The following is a 27,912-nucleotide window of genomic DNA, read 5'->3' on the forward strand; positions in this document are numbered from 1 at the left end:
TTGTTTAAGCGAAACATATCTTGAGGTAGTAAACTGCACTTGATGTTAGTTCAATTTTCAGTTAAGCGAAGGATTTACCGGTTAAGAGAGGACAATTTTGTTCAAGCGATTTTTTTTTCCGCTTAAGCTAAAATATTAAAGGTTTTAAACGAGTTTTATTTTTTAATTGAATGGATATGGTTGTTAATTATGTGTGTGTTTCTATAAAAAAATGTCGAATTATCATTTTTAATTGGTTTTAGATAGTGTATGTTATAGTTGTGAATAATGAATTGTGGAATTTAAATTTGGGAAAATTGATGGTTTATGATGTGATGTAGATATGGTGTTTACAAGAAGATAATATTATGTATTTTGTAGTGGTGAAATGTATTGAATTTGGAATATTTGTAAAGGGATTATCGTGACTCTATTGTTTACCACACTCACATAGATGAATATATTAGGTGGCGAGAGTCGATGGAGGATTTTATAACTTATTTGTAGTGTGAAAAAAAATTGTCTTGTAAGTTATAGACATTTACCTTATCATGTGAGTGAATAATTTTTTTGCATCTATCAAGTATCGAACAAAACAATAGTATGATAGGTACAAAATCTCTAAAACATATTTGTCTATCTTTTGGGAGTCGTTAAGTGTATATGTAATGAATATGATGTGATTGAGTGTGATACTTGTGGAATGTGGCATGTGATGTGTGTAGGTTTTGACGTGAGATGAATAGATACTTCGGTTGAGTATGTATGGATAAATGTGTGTTTGATGTGAATGTTATAAATGAATAGAAATTGTGTGTTAGAATTACTAATTTATCCTTTTTTTGTGGTTTGCATTGTGATTTGACTTTGATAATTATAATAGTTTTACACGATAGTAAACGATCTGGTAAGTAGGAAAGCTCCACAAGACTGAGTTGTTACTTAGATGATTTTAAATTATATTATATACATTGTTTATGTATTTGGAATAATGTATATAAATTTCTATGAAGCAGGAATTGAATAGTTAATATATATGTTAAAATAATATAGTTGTTTTGAGATAATAAAATATTAAACAAGTTAATATGAAAATATTTCCATAAATTACTTTATATCCAAAAAGGTTAAAAAAAACAAATTTAGTATGCTAAAATGCCAATACAAGATGTTCACTAAGGATGATAATGAAATCATTTAATCAATGATTGTTAGACTTTAGATTATTTTTAATAATATCAGATTTCTTAGAAAAACTAACATCTCATATGATAAAGTGTTAAGGACATTCTCCCTAAATGGACAACTCAAGAAACTACTATGAAAGTGTCTAAACCTGGAATTCATGCCCATCGAAGAACTAATAGGTATTCTTTTTATAAATAAATATGTTTTTCAGGATGATGTCAAGACAGTTAAAGTGAAAGATATAGTCTTCAAGACTTCACACAAAGAAAAAAAGACAACATCTAATAAAATTTATGAATTTGTAGATGATAACCAGATAATTCTAACATAAAAGATGACAAATTGTTCTTTATCACCAACAAGTTTAAAAGATGATAAAAAAGCATGGGAGAAGGCACAAGCATAGAGACCACAAAGATAAGATTGTTTGTTACAAATGCAAAAAACCCATACACTACAAAATCAAAATGTTCAAATCTTGAAATGGGAAAAGAGAATGAAGAAGAGATGAAAAAGAAGAAGAAATTTTAGAAGAAAAAGGTTTTCATGTCTATATTGGAGGATCTAGATTCTGTCAATTCAGGTTCTAATCAGGAAGCACACATTGCCTTCATAGAAGACACAATTTAAAAAGATGAAAAGAAAATATAAACATGCTTGCAAAGAAATTGAAAGGCAAAAAGATGATACAATGTTTAATGGGTTATTTCCCGAGTATGAACAACTCCTTAAGAATCATAAGGATCTACAACTCATTAAGACTCATAAGGATCTGTGCAAAGAAAAGAAGGGTCTAAAGCAAAACCTTGAAATCCAAAGCACAACTTTAGAAAATGTTGAAAGGGAATTATTTCTAGTTAGAGAGAGTATGGGAAAAAGACACATGGAAACAAACTAGATGATAGACAATCTGATAAAATAAAATATGCTTTAAGAAAGATCTTATCAAGTTCCAGTATCAGTGAAAATTCTCTGGATCTTTTGATAAAGAATTTGAGAATTTCTCATGATAAATCAGGATTAAGGTATAAGAACATAACTCATAAAATTAGAACATAATTTATTGCTTCATCCTCTAGACTATTTGCACTTACATCATCTATTTGTGTTATAAAAAGGAAACCGTAGAAGAGAAAAGGACCCAAACAAGTATAGGTACCCAAAACAAAAAAAATTTCCCTTGCAAATGTTGTTAATCCAAGTAAGAAGACTATTGTCATGGCCTCGAGACAATGAATGCTCACAATTCATAATGGCAATAAATTCTATATTCCTAAGGTAGAGAAACAAGAGAAGAAGTTGAGTGAGACTAATATGAGAATAAGATGGAAAGAATGTTGGAGCTGGTTAGACAAAGATAAGACATTTATATTCTACTAACTAGAACTCTTCAAATAGACCATATATTTTACAATATTTACAAGGTAAGTATGTATATCTTCTATCTATAGTTAAACAAAATTTTATTGTTGTAAATGGTCTCGATTTTTATATGAAGAATATATGGTTATGACCTGATATATGTAGTAGACTCTTCAGGACTTCATAGGAGCAATAGGCGATCTAAGATATAGGTTAAATTTGTTTCTATATGAGCGACTATTTTGATATTTTAGGATTTATTTTAGTGATCCACATTATCATTATTCTTGACTAATTGGTTTCTTGATTTATATATTTCTTGGATTCACTAACAAAATGTTAAAAGATGTTGATTTTGAGAATCACTAAAACTGAATCTTGTGATACAGTTATTCATGGTGAGTTTTTGAGCCTTTTTTATTGATAAATCATTCTATGCCATGCCTACTTGTTCAGGTGTTTTTACTCATATTTGCTTATGCTTTAGAACTTAGGATGATTATTTGTTTTGTAACTTTGTTCACATGTATACATTAAGATGATTGAGGCAATTTTTTTTGAGTCACTACCATACTTCCTAACTTGAAAATAATTCACTTGTTTTCCCTTTGAGCCTTTATTATTTTCTTGTTTTTAACCATATTACAAGCCTTAAAAGAGAAAAAAAATATTATTATCCTTACCTTAGATGATAAAGGAATTTTAAATATATTTTTGGAAAGAGGTACTTGAATAAGTATGAAGGAAACTTCATTTTTAGCCTACTCATGTAAATAAATCTTTATTGCAAAAGAAAATAAAGAAAGAAAAACAAAAGAAAAAAATGTCTAAAAACAAAAGAAACAGAATATGTTGAAATTCTCAAAAGGTAGGGAGTCTCATCTTGAGATATATACGCGTGTGAAATCTTTTCTCAAAGATCTTTTATTATGTAGACGTCTTAAGCCTTTACCTCTTAACATTTCACTACATGTTACTCAAATGTAATGGATATTAGAGTCTTTTTAAGATTATAGTAGTGTTTGCTTGCATGAAGTTCTTATAAGTGCATATACACAAGTCTAAACATCTGAGAATTGGAAAGACCTTCGAAAGCATGCTATATCACTTGATTTATCTTTTGATTTGAGCTACCTTCTTATTTGATAAATCTTATGGAATTTCATTCCCATATTTCTTAATTCCTTGAAGAATTCTTTTGTTATTTCTTGTTAATGAAGATTTCTTGCTAGTATTTTTTTGAAATGTTAAAAAAGAAAAATAGATAGTAGTTTCTAATTATTTTGTGTGTATGTTCAATTGTTAATGTGTATGCTTAAAATGTGTTACGAGTTAAAAGTTATTTTTGTCATCACAAAATATTTTTAAATTATCTTTTTGGATAGTAGAAAAAAATATTTTGAGACTATTATTTATATATATATATATATTTTTTTTTTTAGTGTAAATATAATTTTAATTTGTATAAGAGTTGAGACTCGTGTTTTCTCTATATACTGAAAAAAAGAAAAAGAAAAATCACATTAGAAAAACATCACTTTTGAAACATTTATTTAGCATTATACAAGTACACAACAACCTAATAGCTAAGAAAGAAATAAGCAACAATATTCTATATATGCTCCTTTTTCTAGTGCTTTTAGGCAGCCATGTTATAAAATAGTTTATCACTAATCCAATTCCTTAGCCTAAGAAGGAGATAAACAATCATTCCACACAAAAAGCCAAGAGCTGCACTTGATCCCACAAGGGAAAATACAGTGCAAACAAGCATTACAAATGAATCTTCTTTGGTATTAATGTCCCTGCAGCAGGTGGCTAATTCAATTCCAGCAAACAGAAGCAACACTCCCAAGATCCCCACTGGAAACTGCCTTAAAATGTGTGCCAAAGAACTTCCCAAAACCAATCCCAACACCAACTTGGCAGCACCAAGAAGTGCCACACAACCCCCACTCCTTCCACCAAATTTATACTGTCCTGCAAGTCCTCCAGCCCCATGGCAGCATGGCATGGCACCAAACCAACTACCCACCAGATTCATCAACCCCACACTCACTGAAAGGGAAGTAGCAGAAAAGTCCTTTTCTGGAAACAAGTCCTTTGACAACTTGCAAACAGCTATCACAGAGTTCAGAATTGACAATGGAAGTTGAGGAATTGTACCCTTCACAAACCCTTTCTTCCATGCATGCTTAGAGAACTTCACCACTTCCATAGAAGAGGGTCCAAACTTTATCTCATGCACCACCTTAGGTCTCTTTGCAAAGGCCAAAACAACACCCAACACAAACACTATGAAAGCAGAAGGAAGTGAGAAAACAACCCTTCTCACTCTACTACTTCTTCTCCTGTTTCTTCCACCCTCAACCCTCTTTTGGCCACCCACATCATCTCCACTACTTTCACACCCATCATCCTTAGCACCACTCACAATAACAATAAAACACACACAAACTATGGCCAAAACCAACCCATCTAACCCTAACCAACTCCTATCACCCAAAGCCTTAGACTTTGGCAAGTCTTGGATTTTTCTCATGTACTTCACTGCTGTGAAAGCAAAGGACAAGCCCTGTGCTAGCTGAATTCCCCTCACAACAGATAGAGGAATCAGTGTGTACACAAGCTGCATCAGCCTTGTCACACCCAGAACCATCAACACGCCGCCGGTTAAGATTCCGGCGGCCATGATCTCCGGCACGCCGAAGTCAGCATCCGATAAGGCCTCGGCGGCGATGGACTTCATGGGCTGGACAGGCATGGGAACCCCATAAATTGCACCAGTGAGGATGTTGTAGATACCTGTGAAGATCAATGTAGTGCCAAGGTTGAGGTTCCTAGAAAGTGTTAGAGATAGAACTATGGGTATGTAGGTGCCAAGGTCACCTATGGCACCGTTAAGTTCAGCCCATTTTGAACGTAAAACCAAGTTGGTTTTCACCTTCTGCACGATCCCTTTGGCAGAGAAACCTGTGGTTGGATCGGTTTGGGTTGTTTCAGGGTCTGAGATTGGAATTGAAGAAGGGCTTTGGTTTGCCATGAATGTGGTTTCTGTATTAGACTCACTTCGCTTTGAATTGTGTTGGCTAGAGTAACTCTTATAGGAATCAGTGCACTGAAAACATTATCCCTTCCTTCAGATTCCAATATTGAAATATTTACTAAAATATCACAATTTCTTTTAGTAATATGTATAAATAAATAAAATTTTAAAAAACTAATTAATACGATGTTGTTATGGAGAACGAGTTGTCATTCTTTCGAGGTGTATGTATATTTTTGGACACTTAAAGTAAGTAATAATATAAATGATTTTGTGTATAAGTCAATGAATAATAGGATAGATGTATTTTCTAAGAGAATTTAGGTATTTATACTCTGAACGTAAGTAGAGGTCCAAATAAAGTGACTACTTTGTAGTAATCATTTAGGTCACTTTCTTCCTTACGTGTATCCTATTATTAAGATAACTTGACAATTATTAGGTAATTAAGGATGAACATTGAATCACATGGGTAGTTACTGTTGAGCTATAAGATGAACTGTCATAATTGCTTTTAGCACACTACAAAAAAAATCAGTATTATCTACGAATATTTACCCACGAATTTTAATCTGTAGATAAATTCAATATTACCTACGAACAACATTACCTACGGATATTGCCTACAGATCTGAATCTGTAGGTAAATTCAGCATTATCTACCAATTATTACCCACAGATCTTATTACCTACGAATTTTTACTCACGGATCTTATTACCTACGAACTTTTACTCACGGATCTTATTACCTACGAACTTTTACTCACGGATCTTATTACCTACGAACTTTTACCCCTGAATCTCTATTACTTGCAAACTATTATCATAATAATTATATACATAATATTAAAAATATTATTATAAAATAATTAATTATAAAATTATAAATAATATTCATAAATAATAATAATAAAAAATAATAACCATAACTAATAAGTATAACATATTATTAATATTATAAAATTAATAATATTAATATTATAAATAATATTAATAATATTAACACTATTTAATAATATTTAATATTATTAATAATATTAATAATATTTAATATAATTAATAATATTACTAATATTTAATAATATTACTAATATTTAATAATATTACTAATATTTAATAATATTACTAATATTTAATAATATTACTAATATTTAATAATATTACTAATATTTAATAATATTACTAATATTTAATAATATTAATAATATTTAATAATATTAATAATATTTAATAATATTAATAATATTTAATAATATTTAATAATATTTAATAATATTAATAATATTTAATAATATTAATAATATTTAATAATATTAATAATATTAATGATATTTAATGATATTCAATAATATTAATAATACTTAATAATATTAATAATAGTTAATAATGTTAATAATTTTTATATTATTAACTATATTAATATTGATAATCTTACTAATAAGTATAATAATAATTATAATGTGACAACAAAACTTGACTGGTGTAATGGTTAAAACTTCTTTGGACATTCCTCAAGTCCCACCTGTTACAGTTTAGTTCTAACTTTAATTACAATTGTCATAGTATATATAATAATTGTCAATAATAATGCTGATTTACCTACGAAATACTTGTAGTGTCTGTTTTCATCCACTAATACATAATATATTCGAGTGTAAATGATGTCATCTTTGAGACGCAACAATTTGATATTGAAAAATTCATTTTCGCGTCTAAGGGTTTATAAGAGGTTTTGGCTTTTCTTCTTCCTCTACATCCTTCATTTATGCCTTTTCTCATACTTTCGAACTTTTTGCTCTCTTTCTTCCTTATTTCGAACTTTCTTCGTGTTCATCACTTTTCGTGTTATGCGTTCATGCGTTTCATCCTTCATCTTCCATTAATCAAGTTCATCATTTAGGTAAGTATTTTATGGCTTCCTCTTTTTCTTCTACGAACTCGATTTTTTATGATGATCATGGTCATCCTTTAAGGAGTAGGGATGTTAGCCCCATTGGGAGTGATCCCTCCTTTGATCATACTCCTTTTTTTTTGTAGAAAGCGATGTTGTGGAGTTGTTGGAGGCTAAAACCGTCTCCACTCTACTGATGCTATTGTTCCGCACGATGGTTCACGACCGATGACACAAGCTTTAAAGAAAAAAACTTCTTCAACCGCCACGATTGAAAAAAAACAATAAGAAGGATAAATACCTTCCTATTTTTGATTCGAGTACTCTTGGATACTCGAAAAGATACACTATGTATTTCTTTATGCTTCAAAGAGGCAAGTGGATCACCTTCTCTCCTCTTTTGAAATAGATACTTTTGTACCTAGTCAAATAGGAGACTCTGGTGATAATCTTATTAACAATTAATTATTATACTCAATCAAATATAAAACTTAATCATAATATTTTTTGTTTATATTATTTTTATTTATGAAAATTCAAAATCTTATATAATAACTCGCTACTCTGCATACTTAGTATAATTATATCTCCCATTCCGTATGATGAAACAGAACAAAAAGATACTCTTAATTGGTTTTAACAAATAGTTTGAATGTGCAATCCAAAAATGGGAAAGGACAAACAAAATAACACTATCACAAATGACCATGGTTGTCAAACTCGCGAGTCTACGTAGACTCGTGGGAGCTCCGTAGACTCGACTCGTAAACTCGTAAGAGTCTACTTTCATATTAAAAAAAAAATAGTGTAAATAACTACATTTAGTCCTGAATGAGAATTAATAATATACCAAATCATCTAACTTCAAAGTCTCAAATAAAGAAGGTCATACAAATACTACAAAAGTTAAATTGTTCAATTCAAGTCATAGAAATTAAATAATTAGAAATTCAAATTTCCATGTCCAATCCTCTAATGATATCCTCTCCTCCATCATCTCCATCATCATCTCCATCATCATCTCCATCTTCATCTTCATCTTCATCCACATTGACATCAAAGTCAAATTTTCAAGATCAAATGCATCTAGAGTTGGAACTGTTATTGCCGGATTTAAGTGAACATTTGCATCTTGAACTTGATCAATCTCATCAATATTATCTCCCTCTTCAGTTATCCATTCATCATCTGATTGAATATCATCAAAGGGAAGAGCAACTGTTTTTCTAATTTGCTTATTACTCAACTTCAAGTTGTACATGACATACAACAAATCATTCATCTTTTTCTGATGCAAATGGTTTCTTCTCTTTGTATGAACCTATATTAAATAGGAAATTTAGTAACTAACCATATAAAACTAAATAAAGAAATTATAAATAACTTCAATTACCATTTCAAATGAGCTCCAATTTCGCTCACATCCAGAAGAGCTACAAGTCAAGCTTAGAATTCGGATAGCAAACCTCTTCAACTCAGGAGTTCTATACCCAAACATCTCCCACCATTCTCCAGGAAGTATTGTTTTTCTACTTTCCTTTGCGTCATCCATTGCAAAGGCTCCTCTACCAAAATGATACTCAACAAGTTGCACATTAATTATCCTTCTTTCAGCAGCATCCTTAACCAATCTTCTCATGGATGTATACAAGCCTTCTTTCACCTCAGGATCATCAGATCTAAACTCAGGTTCATAATGGAATTGTGGATTAAGATAGTATGCAGCTGCATGCAGAGGCCTATGAAGTTGATTATCCCATCGTGCATCAATTATTTTCCAAACCTCTTCATAGCTATATACATTCATTCAATAGTAATCAATACCAACCAACCAACTATCATATAAGTAATAGAAGAAGAACGAGTAATTAAATTTTTAAAGAGAAAAGCTATAAAATTTTTACCTTTTCTTAATATGATTAAAATTGTTCTTAATCTTCTCCTTTGCACGATCCATCTCTTCATATATGAAACCCATTGCAGGTTTTGCATCTGAATCCACCAATCTTAGGACCACCATAAGAGGGGCAGCAACTTTGAGGCACGTGGAGATATTCTTCCAAAATCGGTTGTCTAATATCATATTTTCAACCTTTTTCCCCTCTTGTGAAGTTCCAAATTTACTTGTTTTCCATTCTTCAGAACTGAACATGGTCAATAATGAGGCTTTCAGTTCATGAAGACAACCTAGAGTTAAATAAGCGGTGGCAAATCTAGTTACACCCGGTCTTATCAAGTCTCTTTCTTTTGTGAACTTCTTCAACATGCTGATTAGCATTGATCTGCCATAAATATAAGTGGTGATCTTTCTTCCTTTCTTGATAGTAAGCTCATGGACCTTCAACTTCTTTTCAAAATCTTCAAAACTCAAATCAATGCAGTGGGCAGCACATGGGGTCCAATACAAATGCTCCCTTTTTTGCATCAACAACTCTCCAGCTGCCTTGAAATTTGCAGCATTATCAGTCACCACTTGTACCACATTTTCTTCTCCAACTAATTCAACAACATCATCCAGCATCTTAAAAACTTTATCTGCAGTTTTTGATATGTCCGAGGTGTCCAATGAATACATAAAAACAGTTCCTTTAGGACTATTTACCAAGAAGTTGCAAATAGAACGCCTCTTTTTATCTGTCCACCCATCAGACATGATTGTGCAACCTGTTTTCTTCCACTCTTCCTTGTATTCTTGAAGCACTAAATCAGTTTTGTCAATTGCTTGCTTCAATAGTTTTTCTCTAATATCATGATAAGATGGAGGTTTATAGCCAGCTCCATATTTTCCAATCATTTCACACATCTTTGTAAAAGCTGGATTTTTAATTACATTAAACGGAATGGCACTTGTGTAAAAAAATTCAGCAACTTGAGCATCCACTTCTTCTTTATAACCTTTCTTCATCATTTGATTTATGGTAGCTTGAACTGCCCCCCTACTACCAACTTTTTCTTTTCCTTTAGAACCAAATATATGTTGTCTTTCTTCAAGCCCCTCACATCCTTGGTCTTCATCAATTATATTTAACTTTCTTTTTTTCAAAGAGGCTTGCTTAGCTTCTGCAACAATTTTTATCATCAAATCTCTTATTTCTTCTGGAACAGAACAACAAGGTTCAGAGTCCTCCCTAGTTCCAGCAAGATGATGTTTGAACCTGAATATTCCTCCACTCATAGTCTTTGAACAATAACTACACTTCACTTTTTTACCATTGCCATTAATATCTATCCCATGCTTCCATCCAACATCAGTTCTATTTCCTGGAGCATTTTTACTTCTAGTAGAAGATGCAGATGCACTTCTATTGAGCTCACTTGAATTTGATCCACTCCCAGACATTTCTTAACAAAAATACTGCTCCTCCAAATTCAATTTCTGTCAAAAAAACAAAAGTGCAGGGCAACCAGCAACTATTCTCAATTAAAAAACAGTCCATTCTGCAGCCAATTAAAAAAAACAGAACCCTAATAATCCCTTCCCTTTCCTACACTAATTTCACACCACTCAACTCTAACCTTATATGATGAGCAGCAACAACCCACAAGTCCGACGAAATCTCCGACACGACGCACCACCGCAACGCCCCACCGTGACGCACCACTGCAACGCACCACCGTGACGCCCCACCTGCAACAACCCACGAGTCGCGAACACTCCGACGCGACCTCCGCAACGCACCACCGCGACGCCCCACCTGCTGCAACGTGACGCCACCACCGCACCACCTACAGCAACTGCAGCAACTTGCGACGCCACCACCACCACTGCAACTTGCGACGCGACCACCACCACTGCAACACACAACTCAATCTATCGCTGCTACACTTCACAAAACAGAACGGAAACACAAAACGAAACGCAAAAACCCTAAGTTTTTTGATTTCATTCAGGCCCCCATTCAAAACGACATAGTTTTGTTTTTTTTAAAAAACCCAGCTGGACTCGCCAACTCGGACCAGAGTCGCGAGTCCACACCGAGTCTACCGATTCCACACCGAGTCCACCGAGTTTAGCTCAAAACCGAGTCTGCTACCGAGTTAACTCGGTAAGGCAAAGTAGAAACGTGAACTCGGACAAGTCAACGAGTTGACTCGCGAGTTTGACAACCATGCAAATGACACATATTTTTTTGACTATGGGGACTAATCCAATAATTGGGCATAGTCATGCCACCACCTATTGTTGGAAAAAGCCTCTTTTCAAAATTCATTCATGTCACACCAAAACATTACCTTTTGTCACACCAAAACATTACCTTTTAATCTAAAGCCCGTCAAATTAGCTCAAAATGCAAAGGTATTCTTTTTGACCATTTGATTTGTTGTTTTTTCTCCAACAAATTCAAGAAAAATAAGTCCTTGTATATGATTGTATAAACAGAAGGAACTAATTACATTTCATCGATGGTAAATTATTGCCAAACAAATTATCTCAGTTTAATCAATAAGTTTGAGTTGAATTTTTAATATATACTTTATTTTTGTATGGAGAGGGAAGGTCTTGTTCTTCACGTTATTAGTACTCTTTGAACTTTTAAGTGTTGGCATCAAATATGTCTCGACTATCGATCTTCAGTCTCTTTGGAGAGTACCTTCAAAAGGTCATCTGATGCAAAGTCAGTAGTTAGTATTTTGTGGTTGAAAATAACAAATGCTATTAAATGCGTACCTTGGTTTGACATTGCTCAACCTATTTATAGAAATATGTTGGACTTTCGTGGTTATAAACCTAGATTAGCACGAATATCACAGTTAATTCCTGCATTAGTCTTACATTACATACGAATTCTCTGCAAAACCTATATTTAAGAGTCATTTGTTTTGAATTACTTATATGCTCTTGATCGATATAATAGGTGTTCTATATTGTTTCGACCATATGCAATCCACATTTATATTATATCAAATGTATATGGAACAAGTTTATAAATACTTTTAGTAAAAAAAAAAAAACTATTTTTTTGCATAAGTTATGCATATGTTAATTTGCAAACAATTTTGTAAGTTCTCTAAATTTTTTATTTAATTTATGTATAAGCTAATTTTACATTTAGATTATGGTGTATAATAATCTTAGATACAACTCGCATGCCTACATAACTATATATATGCATTATTTTCTAATCGAATTTTAATTTCCACCTTCATAACATGTACTTTATTAAATGAATTACACACAAAGCAGGTTTTAAATATGATTGGAAAGAAATACTTATTACTATAGTTTATGTAAATTTTCTCACTTATCTTATCTAGAATATATAATATTGTTTCAAAATAATATTCCCCATTTTTTAACTGCTCTTTAAGATTCTTTTAGAAAAACAAAAAGCGTAATAAATTTTCTTAACTTCAATAACATATTTATAAGATGTTTTTTATTTTACCTTTCTTATTTCCCCATCACAATAAGTGCATTAATTAAAGTTAAATAAAAGATAAGAATAAATAAATAAATACTTGCATTTTGAAAATAACTAATAAGCAAAAATATTCTAAAAGTGCAACACTTAAAGATACTTATTATCTAAATGAAAATTACACCAGTAAGCATTACATGGTGATATACATAAATTAGAAGAACCAAATTAAGTTTTTTCTAATCATGTTCTATACCCATTAAATTTTAGCATAAGAATCTTAACCCTAAGAAGCCTTTAATTTTGGTTTCAGTTACCAACAAAATGATTTCCCATTAAAGGCAACAAAATGTTTGATAAAAGCATTAAGGCAATTACACTCTATCCCTTATAAAGTTGGAATAGAGAGTCATGCCACTATTTATTGTTGGATAAAGGCACATCATGTTTAATAATAGTTTTTAAAATTAATAAATAAATAAATTAAAATAAAGTGTTTATAAAATTATTTCCATTTTTTCTAGTCATAAGTCTTGATATCTAAAGTTAAAGCTAAAAAGTGTTTGATGTGTGCTAAGAGTTTGAAATGATGATACAAGAGACTATTTATACAAAGTGGATCTCAATTTTCACACAATTCATCATAATTGGATAACAGTGTAAAAGCCTACACTGTTAATGTATTCCAATTACATAATTTATTACATAAATAACCAATTTCTGTGACACCAATGCACTGAAAAAGCATAGAAAGATCTAAAACCAACAACTGAAGTTGCTACCATGTTCCACACTCCCTACAACTACAACAACCATAATGTCTTAAACCAACAAAAGCTTAGTGCAGAAAAACTTTCAAATACAAATTGAGTATTACTTACAGACAAATTAAAAGTACTAGATGAGGAAGAACATTATGTACATACTCATTTTCTTCATACTTGCTCAGGACTTTTCTGCATCCAAATGGCAGAAAGTGGTTTGTCCCTTGTCCAATTCCTGAGCCTGAGAAGCACATAAATAACCATTCCACATAAAAAGCCAAGAGCAGCACTTGATCCCACAAGTGAAACTGCAGTGCAGATAAGCATCACAAAGGAATCTTCTTTGGTGTTCATGTCCCTACAACACATGGCTAGTTCTATTCCAGCAAACAGGAGCAACACCCCTAAAATTCCCACAGGAAATTGCCTTAAAATGTGTGCCAAAGAACTTCCCAAAACCAACCCCAAGGCCAATTTGGCAACACCAAGAAGGGCCACACAAGCACCACTCCTACCACCAAACTTATACTGCCCTGCAAGTCCACCAGCACCATGGCAACTTGGCATTGCACCAAACCAACTTCCAACCAAGTTCATCAACCCCACTGTCACTGACAATGAAGTGGCTGAGAAATCCTTCCCTGGGAACAAATCTGATGACAACTTGCAAACAGCTATCACAGAGTTCAAAATTGACAATGGAAGTTGGGGAATTGCACCCTTCACAAACCCTTTCTTCCATGCATGCTTGGAGAACTTCACCACCTCTATTGAGGATGGTCCAAACTTTATTTCATGCACCACCTCATGCCTTCTTACAAAGGCCAAAACAACCCCCAACACAAACACCATGAAAGCAGAAGGTAGTGAGAAAATAACCCTTCTCACCCTGCTTCTCTTGTTTCTTTCAACCTCATCCCTCTTTTGACCACCCAAATCACCACCCCCATTTTCCACACCATCACAACACCCTCTATTCTTCTCCCCAGCCCCATTCACAATCACAATAAAACACAAACACACAATAGCCAAAACCAACCCATCCAACCCAAACCAAGGCCTTCCACCCAAAGACTTACTTTTTGGCAAGTCCTGAATTTTCCTCACATACTTAACTGCTGTCAAAGCAAAAGACAAGCCTTGTGCTAGCTGAATTCCCCTCACAACACACAGAGGAATCAACATGTACACAAGCTGCATCAACCCTGTCACACCCAAAACAAACAGCACCCCACCTGTTAATATTCCGGCAGCCATGATCTCCGGCACCCCAAAGGTTGTGTCTGATAAGGCCTGAGCAGCGATGGACTTCATGGGCTGGACTGGCATAGGGACCCCATAGATGGCACCAGTGATGATGTTGTAGACACCTGTGAAGATGAGTGTGGTGCCAAGGTTGAGGTCCCTAGCAAGGGTCAAGGCCAACACTATTGGTATATAAGTGCCAAGGTCACCCATGGCACCATTGAGTTCACCCCATTTTGAATGAAAAACCAGGTTGTTCTTCACTTTGTTTGCCACCAATTTGGCTGAGTAACCTTTGGCTAGTGGGGTGGTGGAAGGATTAGGAGTTGAAGTGATTTCCTGTGCTTCAGGATCAGAGATTGGAATTGAAGGAGGGTTTTGGTATGCCATGGAAAACGTTACCTTTGCTTGAAATTCTCAAACTTCTAACTGCAAAACAAGTTAACTTATGAATGTTAAACATGGGAAATGCTTGCTTATTTATAGGCTTTGTGAAGTCAATGTTAGAAGCAGCAACTTCTCATTTATCAATAACAAAATGTTCTATTTTTAACGTGTAAAAGAAGCATTATATTTTTGTTCCAGTTACTTTTTACTTACTAATTTTTTAATTAGTACTATACTACTAGAAAAGAACTAATAAAATAAATATATATATATATATATATAATCACGCTATCAAAGTCCAAATTAATAGATGTGTTTAAAATAATAAGTGGTGTAAAAAGAAATGTCAAAATAAGTTATAAGTTCAATAAGAAAGCCTTATAAATAGAGGATCAATCCAAAAAATAAGTAAAAATGAATTTTATCTGATGAATACGTAAATTATTTCTGACTTTTACATCGGAGCACCTTGCAGGTACACATCCAACTGTCAGAGGAGAAGCTGAAAGCCCAATCTGAAGAGCCCAACTATGAAAGAAGAAGCTGAAAGCCCAACTTAAAGAACCCAATTATGAGAGGAGAAGCCGAAATCACAGTCAAAAAATAAAAAATCAACTTGTAAAGATTGTGACATCACATTGAAAAAAAAATTCCACTTTTTCCAAAACCAAGTACATATGAATTCAATAAAAAAAAAAGTGTTCGTCTAATATAATATAATATATTAATTATCAAGCTCAACTCAATAGTATGTTATATTTAATAGTATAATAATTAATGCATTGGAAAAACGTATAAAATACCCCGTTGACAATATATACATGATGTTTATTTTATTAATACATCAAGTTTAGAAGGTAACAAATATTATACCACGGGTTAACTATTGATGAATCTGTGGATTAGAACATAAACATTTAATAATAGTGGATTTTGGTTTTATTTCTAAATTAAAATTAAAACAACAACAAAGACAAGTAAAATATTCTTTGCGTACGCACACCTCTATAGTTACATTTTAATTTAATATTTTATTATTAATCACAGTTGTGAAAGGTTGTATTTACATTTTTCTAATTCAAAATACGTTAGTTAATTCATAGAAACGGAAACTAAGTGAACTAGACTTGATAAATTGAGTCCTTTTATTAATTTTTAAAATTTGAAATAACTCTGATTTTGATTATCCAACTTAAAAAAAGTTATTTTTAAAATTCTTAAAATAAAAAAAAATTATAGTTTTAGTTCATCAATACTAAATTTAAGAAACTAAAAACAATTTTAAATAAAAATATTAATCTTTAAATTCCAAACCCTACGAAACATTATAGTCCCTCAAATTTAATGTTTCAAAACTAAAACTATTTTTTTCAAGAGAAAAATTACTACAAAAAAATATTTTTAATAAGATTATAGTTAGTATTTTTTATAGATTTAGTTCCTGTCAAATATTAAAGTCTAAGATTAAAAATAATTAATTATGTTTTAAATAAATTTCACTTACAGTGTTTACAAACAAGATGATATTTAGATAATAAATTAAATATACCACATGAGTGCAAATATACTTAAAAAAACATGAAGAATATAAAATAAAATAAAATGAATAGTACTTCTGTAACTTGTCATTTAACAATAATGCAAAAGCAAAAACGTAAATAAAATAAAATAATAATAACCCCCTTTTAATCAACTGTGTGTTGATTGTTGATACATGCATGTATACAAATATTATATCACGGATTAATAATTGTTGCATATGTGATTGGAATATAAAAATTAATAAAGTAGTAATTATTATGGATTTTATTTATGTGAATTCTTAGTTTTGTTAATAAACAAAAACAGAAACAGCCAAGTCAATAATTCCTTGCTGCAAGCAAACCTCAAGTTGTACAAAGTAGGACGTGGACTAGCTGATAGCTATAAAATAGTTGAAAATGAAAGCAATTAAATAAAAAGAAAAAGGATATTTATTTTAATTTTTTAGACTAGAGTTGTTTGTGATTTTTGTTAGCCATGTTTGGAATTTTACGGGAGTTTGTTGGTTATCCTGATCCAACCCATATTTTGAGATCAAAAGGTCCTTACATCATCTCTATTTAGTTAGGAGAGCATAATTGAACTTCTGGATATCTCTAATCCCCAAGCCTCCCTCCTCTTTTATTTTACATACATCTTTCCAACTAACCCATGAGATCGGTCTCTTTTCCTTGCCCCACCTCCACAGAAACCTCCGTTGAATTATGATTATACTTTGATAGATGGAACTTGGTGCTTTAAAAATGGAAAGATAGAAAAGAGGAACCGCAGAGATAACTGATTGGGGAGTACCTTGTGGGTTTGTATACGGATTGGGATACCCTGAAGTATCTCTGTTAATTTAATTTATTCATTGCTAATAAAAAAAAATACAATGATGGTTATGAGATAAACCGTCGTAAAAGTTGCTTTAAAGGCACTTATGACGATAATTTCTACACTAACTGTCGTTGAAGTCTTACTAAACGTGAAAATTCTCACGCCCTTCACTTACCTTGCACCCCCTCACTGTCTCTGCACTCCCTCTCACTCACTCTCTGCATAAAACCTCCGCACCACCGAGTCGCACCTCTTCGCCACATCGAACTGCACCACACTGAGCATCACACCAAGTCGCACCACCGAGCTGTATGCACCTCACCGAGCATGTTCGCACTGCACATTTGCTCTTCTAGAGCACCTCCACCGCACACTTGCTTGCCTCCACATGTGCTTTGGTGATTCCTCCTCTACTAGCCTTAACGAGCCACCGTGACCACCGTACCGCTATCTCCGGAAGCTTTCTTCCTTGTCACGAAAGCTTAAAAACTCACATTTGAGGGTAATGTTTTATTTACTATTTAATTTTATAATAATGTGTTTATGCATGTTTTGAACGTGTTGATTGAGTCTAAGGGTGTTCGTCCTTCGATAGTTTTGATTTAGTTTTATAATGAATTAGATAGTCTTTATATGTATTAAACGTGTTGAGTGGGAGGGGAAGTGCAAATGCAAAAAAACATACTTTGATGCACCTTAAAGTATTTAAAGTATATTTGTTCACTCACTTTAATGTGTATCATTCATTCATTTAATAACGTTTATTTTGACTCGTAGTGCAATAAACAATTTGAAAATTATGAAGTGCGATTATTATGTCATGCAATGGATGTTAACTATTGTGTGAGCTGAAATTGATAGAGGTTGTGATAAGGTAATACATCAATACACAAAGAAGGTTTTTATTATTTATGGACAAATTAAAAAAAAATTCAAATGTCACAGTTTTTTCATGGCTCACAATTGTTAGATTCAAAAGAACTGGAGTATATCAAAACAACATGGTCACAATATTTTGTAATCATGCATAACACCTTAGCATAGATGAATTATTAGAATGACATTATAAGTTTTTTTGTTACTTGTGTTGAACTTTTTTTTGTACTTATATTTAAAATATGATGTTATATGTAGCCAAAATTTCGTTACAATGCATATTTTTTTGGAAATTTGATCATTATGCAGGACGAGAGTACATCTGACAATATTAAAAAATTTATAAAAAAAAAGTAACTTTTAATGACAGTTATGAACTTAAACCATCTTTAAAAAAATCTCAATCAGACACTTGTAACGACGATTCCAGGACAAAATCATCTTTAGAACTCTTTCAGAACCACTTTTAATGACAACTCCTAGGTAGAGAGTCATTAAAAGAAAGTTGTCATTAAAAGGGATAGTAGAGGATAGTAGAGTGACTTTTTTTTTTCCTGTATTAACGATAATTTTAACTTAAGTATCGTAAGAAAACTATCATGACAATTATATAACCTTTGTTAATAGTTATTGATTTTTAACACACCTGTTAGTGTCAATTATAAATCCGTCTTTAAATACTATTTTTAATCATTGTTAAAATTATTTGTGTAGTAATATCACCTAAATATTTTGAAATAATAACTTTTATAAAATATTTAATAAAAAATGTTATTTCAAGGTTCTTAGTTTTTCAATAATAAAGTGTTTCATAAAACATTTATGAATTTATTTAATTAATTATATAATAATTAATTATATTATTCAATGTTATATTTAAAAACACAATTGAAATAACTTAATTGATTATTTCAAAATGTAATATGAAATAATCAATTTTTTTACTTAATTGATTATTTTTTCTCTTAGTTAATTTAAAAAATTCAAAAAGCAGTTATTTAAGTGATAATGATTAAATATTATGAAACAAAATATAAGATAACTAATTGTGTAGTTTATAATAATTAATTACTTTGAGTTATAATCTATCATTTAACCCTTCTATCATTAACATATCACACTTGTCAATACAATAAATCACAAATAAAAAGCCTTAATCCTTGTACACATTGCAAAAATTTAAATCCAAAGCCATCTCATTTGAGAATAATATTTTATTTTTTTTAGAAATAATTTATTTGTAAATGAGAAAAGTTCTTTTGACAGCACAAGCAATAATTAGAAGTTATATTAAATCATATTCTGAAAAGTCAACAACAATACAAGTCGGCATCTGATTGTGATTCCACGCAACCAAATTGCAACTCAATAAACTACTTTATATTCCTATCATTACCTTTTTATATTCTAATTTATAAAAGTTAAAACTTGCATTATTTTATATTAAAAGGAGATCAACTTTAATCAAGCTAGAAAAAAATATGGGAACGTCACAGGCTTTGCGAAAGATTTTTCTCACGAAAAAAATTGCGAGTAATTGAAAAAAAAATTAAATCAGAAGTTTTAAAATTTTACCAAATATATATATATATATATATATATTATTTTATTTTATTTTAAAAAATGACATTTTTAACTAGAATGGGTCAGCCCGCAACTCGCATGAAAAAAACGCGGGACAGGTTTTCTTGTTTAGCCCGCAAATCCACTTAAGCTCACTCAGTATTTGCGGTCCTTGCAGGGTTACAACGGGGCAGGGCAGGCTGGTCCGTCAGCCCGTAAGTGATGTGGTTGTTGCGTTGTGTTGTGCTGTTGGCCTGCGTTTCTCTTCTCAACATTTCAAACTTCAATCCCTAAAAACAAAGAAGCTCCACCATCACGAATCATAAACATTTCAATCCCTAAACATTTGTGTCGCTATTCTCCTCCACCATGAACCACCACTGCGAACCACCATCGCGAACCATCACCACCAACCACCACCACGATCTAGCACCTCAATTTCGTCCTCCACCGCGACGCGAATACCACCATCTCTACGACTGCGACCATCCTCCAGCACGACAATTCCTCCAGCACTGCGTTTCCGTCCACCAACATTGCGTTTATAAAAGTTAGGCAGGCAGGCCGGCCCGCAAGCCCCGCGGGCCAACCCGCATGCAGAGTGAGTCACGAAAACCAGTCCAAATTATGTATGCGAGACGGGCCAACCCAGCCCACATTTGATGGGCCTAAGCGGGACGGGTCGACCCGCTTTACCATCCCTATTTTTAACCTAAAATATATATAATTAAGAAAAAAATTCTACTTTTATTTTAGGTTTCTATTTATAATTTTAACTTAATTTTATACTATTAATTAGTATAAGATTATTTTTAGTATACTTTCTAAAGTAATATTTATAAAATAAATTAATTCATTGATAATCATCAACCTCCTTAGACTATCTTCTTCCTTGGGTTATCACTTTTCCCACCACCATTCACATTCATTTTTCGTTATGGAAATTATTATTTTTATGAAGTGATAGACTTTAATTTTCAACATATAAATATATCATCTTGTATACGACGTAAAAGTGAATCAATTAATCGTAATAAATATACAAAATCAATTTCAAATATATATAATTTTATCTTCTAAACTCAAATGTCCCTCTAATGTGATATATTCTTATATTTTAAATATCAATTAAACGATTTAATTTTTTATATCAAAAATAGATTTCAAATATATTTTATGTTCAAATTTTATATATGTTCTTATACTGGATATATTATTCCCCAGCACTTTTAACATTAATTTAACCGTTTATATGTTCAATCTATTATTTTCAGTATCTTTAGTTTTAATTTAGTTTTTCATGTTTGTTTTAAGAATCATTAATTTTAAATAAGAATATAGATAAATCTATCTCTGAGAAAAAATTATAGATAAATCTAAAGTATTATTTATACGCTCAAAATATTTATTCAGTTAAAATAAATAAAGTATTGGTTTAATAAACATTTATTATATAAAATAAATATTTATTCAGCTAAATACACAAACTAAAGTATTATAGTTGTGTGACACCCCTCCAATTATCTCTCTTTTTTTTTTCTTATCTTCTCTCCTCATTTTCTTTCTCATATATAATTTATTCCAAAAATCTACCCACACATCATGAGTAGATGAAGAGTTATGCTACATTTTTACTCAGGTTTTTAAACCAAGTAAATTTATTTTTACTCTAAATATTTCTTATTCTCTATTTTATATATTCTAAAAATTCTCTATTATATGTTTTTTATTAGGATTTAGTTTTTTATTAGGATTTAGGCATCAATTATGATGGGACACTTGAAAAAAAGTGTTCTTTCACTAAAAAAAACCATTAAATAGAAACTAATTTTAGAGACAAAAAATAATTAGTAAATATATTGACTAAATTAGATACTATCTTATAGACTAAACAAATTATTGACATCTAAATAAGTTTCTATTATGAATAAATTATTCATAATAGAAACTAATTTAGGCTAATAATTTTTTTAGTCTCTAAGATATTATCTAATTTAGTCAATATAGTGACTAATTATTTTCGGTCTCTAAACTTAGTTTCTATTTAATTATTTTCTTGTAGTGTTCTCAACTTGTTTTTATCTTAGGCTGAAATTTGATGATGTTTAGATAACATACTTTAGATTCTGGAGTGTTTTTTATTAGAGCTGAAATTTCCACTAGAATAAATAATTTTAGGTAAGAGAACTTATATGTGTTTGAATAGAACTTTAGGGTAGTTGATTTAGATAATAAATTAATTTGGAAACTGTATTTTATTTTCTTCATGTCTTTTCAATGATTTGAATTATGCATGATTTTTTTATTATGCAAAGTATACATTTGTTTGTAAATTCAATCGATTTGTGAAAGTTTAAATGTTGTGTGATTGAATGGTATGTAAGAGTCATATTGTATGATCAATTGTATTGTGCAATTTCTAAATGATATGGATTGGTGATAGAAGGTGTATGAAATTGAGATAATTGTATAATTCATTTGATAGATGTTAAATAATGTATGAGTGATTGATATGCATTGTATGTAAATGATATGTATTGTATATGAGGATTATAGAATTGTATGGAATTGAGATCATACATCTATGATCATGTATGAGTTGTTGATTGGTTTGTGTATTAAGTATAGATGTCTATGTGTAATAAAGATTCCATAACTTCATTGATGATCTAAGTCATATAGATTAAGATATTAGGTGGTGAGAAGTTGATAGGGGAATTCATGCACATCATGACGTTCAACTTGAGTTGTATTGAACTTACCCTGATGACATGATTCTTGGATTCTTTTGTAAATCTAAGTATTGAATTTGATCAAATATTAGTTTTTGATGGACTTTCTTTATACGAATCTTCCAAAAGATGTTTGTTTGATATCTTTGGTGTATGGATCCATATGTGGTCCATATGATTGTTGATGATAATATTGGAATAAAGTTGGATTGTGATGATTGATATTGTGTATTATATTATTATGATTAATGAAAAAATGAAATTATTTATATGAATGATTAATCAAAATGATTATTTTTACTTATATTTTCATATGTTAAAATTATATTTCAATAACTTATTTTTTTTCATGTGTTGTTTGTGTATGAATTATAATAACTATATGATGTACAACAACATATATAGATAGAAGTGAGATTTTTGAGAAAAGAGTGAAAAACTTTTTTTTTTCATTCCCTTTTATATTTTTTATATATATTTTAGGGTGTTACAAGTTGTAATAAAAAGATAATGAAAGTTTAATCAAAAGTCACTACTTATATTATTAGCCAAAAGAAAGAAAGAAAAAAAAGGTCTTCATTACGTCAGTGTTATTATTACATGGAGATAATTATTATTTGGTATATCCATGGTCTAAGGTTCAATCATTATTTCATATTTCTGAACACTATATTATAATAGTCATTTGAATTCTTTCTTGCTTTTTCTTTTGCTTTTCCTAATTAAGAAAATTTGTCTGGAGAAACATATTCAAGAAACCTTAATGAGGAAAGGGCATTGATCCATGACACAATTCTCTTTGAAAAATAAAAAAAAAGCACTTTGAAAAGGCCTTTTATAGACACGAATATTTATATATATGTACAAATTTAATATAACTTATATATATTGTAAACGTTTAATATAAAGTAAGTTTATTTAATAATTTATTTTGAATATAACTTATGTAAAAAGGAAGATTGAATTGAGAAAAACTAAAGTATAATAAAGAAGCAAGAAGACAAGTTATATTTGAAGAAAAGAGATAAATGTATTCAAATAGAAAAAAAAAATAGCATATCAAATCATATAATTTAAGGGTTAGTTTTAATATGTAACATTCAATTAACAAATTCAATCACTCTAAAGAATTTACTCTACTTAACTTTGCAATAATTTTGCTAAGAATGTGTACTACTATTGGGTGAAAATGTGAAACTATATTTTTTTTATGAGCTATTAATTATATTTTTTTTATTTTCTATGTTTGGGGTCTTCAATGACATAAAATTAGATATTAACTTTTCAAGACACTTATAAAATAGATATTATTTCAAACACTTGAAATTTGAAGATTTGGGTGTTTTTATTTTATTATATATATGTTTTAATAACTTTGATGAAAGTCTCACCAAGAGTCTACTTTTATTTATACATTCTAATTAATAATTCACCTAAGAAAAATATTATTCCCCAATTGATATGTTCTCACTAATAACTAAAAAAGTTTTAAAAAAAAAATATATACCTCTTCTTATTAAAATTCTTAATTGTAATAATTTGTGAAAAAAAATAGTAAAAATGCATTAATTATAAACATTTGGACATAGTGTATCCATGATTCATAAATGTAGACACAATTTTCTGACTAAAATCCCACATGTTATTGTCACCAAAAAGTAGTGAAACCACTCATATTTCATTAATGTCTAATGTCCATAATAAGCATGATAAGTAGCAATTTTTACTCAAACCATTAATGTCTAATCACCATTCCACTTTCACCAAGAAAACTCCATTTATGGCAACCCTATGACCTAATACAACATTATCTCACTCCTTCACCCATTTCTACAATTTTTCAAACTATGTAAATTAACCACAATATGAGAGTGTTAACCATTAACTTCCAAAAATAGTCCTTCATTATAATAAATAAAAGTAAAAAAGTTAATGATAAAAATTAATGTATTTTATTTTCTATATTTATTAAATTTAATGTTGTTTAAATAAATATTTATCTTAGTTTATTTTAATATTTATATACTTATTTAATTTAGTATTAATTTTAATAAGTAATATTATGATGCTTAATATTTATTTAAGTTAACATTGATTAAGTAAACATAAATTTAATTTAAATATTTATTTTATTATTGATTAAATTGACAATAATTTTTATTTTATATTTATTAATAATTTCAATAATTATATTTATATTAAATAAATTGATTTTTGTAAAATAATAAATGACTAAATATACAACTAAGAATGGAGTGAATTGGTTTGAAATATGACTTTTGAAGATTTAAAAAATATATTTTCAATTTTTTTTTATGAGGATAATTAAGTGCACCAATCAATTATTATCAAGAATAATATGAACAAGATGAAAAATAAAGACACACCATATTTTGTATTAGTTATATTCTACATGCATCTACATCTAGTTAATTCAAGTAAAGATAGTTGAATTTTCCATCTAATCACAAAAACTCACATGTAGAATAAGAAATACAAATTACTCTTTTAAACACTCTTCAAGAAGATTTTCAAAGATACTAAAAAAAGTGCAAATTATTGATACATGTTACAAAAGAATATGGAATAAAAGAATATGAAATATATCACTTAAGAATATGACAAATTTACACAGAAAAATCATTACAAGAAAGTTATTAAATAAAAAATAATTTTAAAAACAAAAATAATTAGTTACTATTTGACTAAATTAGATACAATTTTATAAACTTAAAATAAATATTGCTATCTAAAGTAGTTTCTATTATTAATAAAAATTTATAAAATGGTTTTTAAATTGGTATTTAATCATTAGCTACCAAAGTTTTAGCTACTTACTATTTTATATTTTAAATTAGTCTCTATTAGTCTTTTTAGAGATTAATTTAAAATCTAAAATATTAGTAGCTAAAACTAAGGTAGCTATACCAATTTAAAAATTATTTTATAATATTTTATTAAAATAGAAAACACTTTAAATATGTATAATTTTTTAGTTTCTCAATTAGTATGTAATTTAATGACTAATTATTTTTGGTCTCTAAATTTAGTTATTATTTAATTATTTTATTTTTATAATAAATGTTTGGTATGATCACTCATTTTAATGAATATTGAACAATTATTTCTCAGTCAAAGTATAACACTACTTTTAGGAAATAACAAAACTCTCTTTGGATAAGCATGAAATGATATCAATGTGAGAAATTATTATATTCATTTAACAACCTACAAAATACTTTAATAACAATTTACTTTATTATTATTTAAACATATCGATTATTTATGAAAGGTTTAGTTTTTTGGATTTTTTTTTATAATCGTTTACGCTTACAATGAAAATCGATTGTATCTGAAACACGTGAAATCATTTTTTTACCAAACAATTGGTTAATATTCTACATAATCTATTAAATGAAAAAATTGGAGAAATCAGTTTTTGAAAACACATAATCAATTATTTATGAAAATTAAATAAACTTTTTTAAATTCACATAACCGATTATTGTTTAACATAATTGATTATATAATAATTGTATACATAACATACATAATTGAGAAGTATATTATGAAAGATAATAAAAAATACTTTTTCATTGAAAATTTGCTTAAAATTATCTTAAATATTGATTCATACTTTATATTTTAATAATATTAAAATGAATTGGAGAGAGGAACATCAATAATAAAATGCAGAAATCATCAAGATCATCAATTAGATTCACATATAATACTTTATCATGCTTCACTAACAAGGCCCCTTTTGGTGGTACCAACAACTCTTCACACAAAGTTGGTTCGTCTGCTAGCGTAGCATGATTCAAAGGACTTCATAAACAAACATGAAACAACAAAAAAATTGAGTTGGTTTAGTAAAGTTAGAAAAAAAAGGTAATCTCTTTTGTTTAGAAAAAATGGCATGTATTATAAGAATCAACCTATAGAAATATTTGGTTAATATCAAGACAATATTTTTAGCTTATCATTATGATGAGACAAATGTCTTATTCTAAAATGTCAAAATTTAGCATTATCAATATCTACACAAGATTTATTGATGTTAACAATCTTATTAGGAATAGATGAAATTTCAATGTCAATTTTACTCGTTCCAATGTTGCTTTGTGACACCTAATGGTTACTAGAAGTCCTCAATTGATACAAGTTGTGTAATCTCTTAGTTGTACCAATCACTCTCCATTGTTGCGAGCAATCAAACAAACAAAAGATTGAAAATGATTAAACAATTGTAATTTGTGGTCAATCTTGAAACATAAATCAAATTGACTCAGAATGATGGTTCATATAAAACATTAGTCAAAGTAAGTAAAGGAGAGATTTGAATTGTACCTGACTAATTAACACTGAATTGATTTTCATTAGGTAAAAGACTAGTATAAGCAAAATACTATGAATGGAGAAGAAAAGATTTTTATCGTAACATTTATGATCTGTAACCATTATGTCTAATACCCGGTGACTATAAAACTTACCTGATTTAATTGAATTGATTTGAAATGTACTAATATGATTCGAAGCAGGGATTTGAGAAGATGATTGTTGAATCAAAACCATTAAATTGTTGTGTTAGAATTGGGTAGATTAGTCTGAGCCGTATCTTCTTGAACATTAACGAATACAATTGTACTGGAAGATTTCGTTGCTCCTTACTTAAATTTACAACTCGGTAGAAATCCATTATGATTATATGTGTCCACCATATGGTTATTTCTATCACAATATGTACAAAAGCATAAATTGTTTCTCCTTATGTCTCGTCATGCCCTGATAAAAGAATAAGGAACAAACAAAAGAAATAAAAGAAATGGTCCAGCATTCCTAAAAAATCTGATACCATGATACCATATTAGTTTTATATATCTCATATGTAGAAAAAGAAACAATAAAGATAAAATAGAGAAAAAATTTCAAGAAATAGCTATATTTTACTAATATATTGCACATCTATTCAGATTATTGATTATCTGTTTATAGAACAAATAAAAAAAATAAAATAACAAACAAAGTCACAAATGATAGAGCTAACAAATGTAATTTTAATTAAAAAAACTAAAAAATCCATGAAATCAGATTTATCATCTAGTAATAAAAAATATATATGTAACTTATTAGTAAAACAACAAAGAAAACAAAAAGG

General features: G+C 29.8%; 3 protein-coding genes across 3 annotated transcripts; all 3 read right to left on the bottom strand.

Moving 5' to 3' along the window:
• Positions 1-4,052: 4,052 nt before the first annotated feature.
• Positions 4,053-5,652, bottom strand: LOC137813371 (molybdate transporter 1-like). The gene has a single exon (XM_068615567.1). The coding sequence runs from the start codon at positions 5,570-5,572 to the stop codon at positions 4,169-4,171; it is 1,404 nt and encodes a 467-aa protein (XP_068471668.1). The 5' UTR covers positions 5,573-5,652; the 3' UTR covers positions 4,053-4,168.
• Positions 5,653-8,286: 2,634 nt separating this feature from the next.
• LOC137813373 (uncharacterized) lies at positions 8,287-11,581 on the bottom strand. The gene is made up of 3 exons (XM_068615568.1): positions 9,371-11,581; positions 8,860-9,259; positions 8,287-8,787 (listed from the first exon to the last, which is right to left on the bottom strand). The coding sequence occupies exons 1-3, from the start codon at positions 10,804-10,806 to the stop codon at positions 8,401-8,403; spliced, it is 2,223 nt and encodes a 740-aa protein (XP_068471669.1). The 5' UTR covers positions 10,807-11,581; the 3' UTR covers positions 8,287-8,400.
• A 1,850-nt stretch (positions 11,582-13,431) lies between these two features.
• On the bottom strand, positions 13,432-15,362 carry LOC137813374 (molybdate transporter 1-like). The gene has a single exon (XM_068615569.1). The coding sequence runs from the start codon at positions 15,223-15,225 to the stop codon at positions 13,762-13,764; it is 1,464 nt and encodes a 487-aa protein (XP_068471670.1). The 5' UTR covers positions 15,226-15,362; the 3' UTR covers positions 13,432-13,761.
• Between the last annotated feature and the right edge of the window lie 12,550 nt (positions 15,363-27,912).

This window comes from Phaseolus vulgaris, chromosome 1, assembly GCF_000499845.2.
Source record: "Phaseolus vulgaris cultivar G19833 chromosome 1, P. vulgaris v2.0, whole genome shotgun sequence".
Lineage (NCBI taxonomy): Eukaryota > Viridiplantae > Streptophyta > Magnoliopsida > Fabales > Fabaceae > Phaseolus > Phaseolus vulgaris.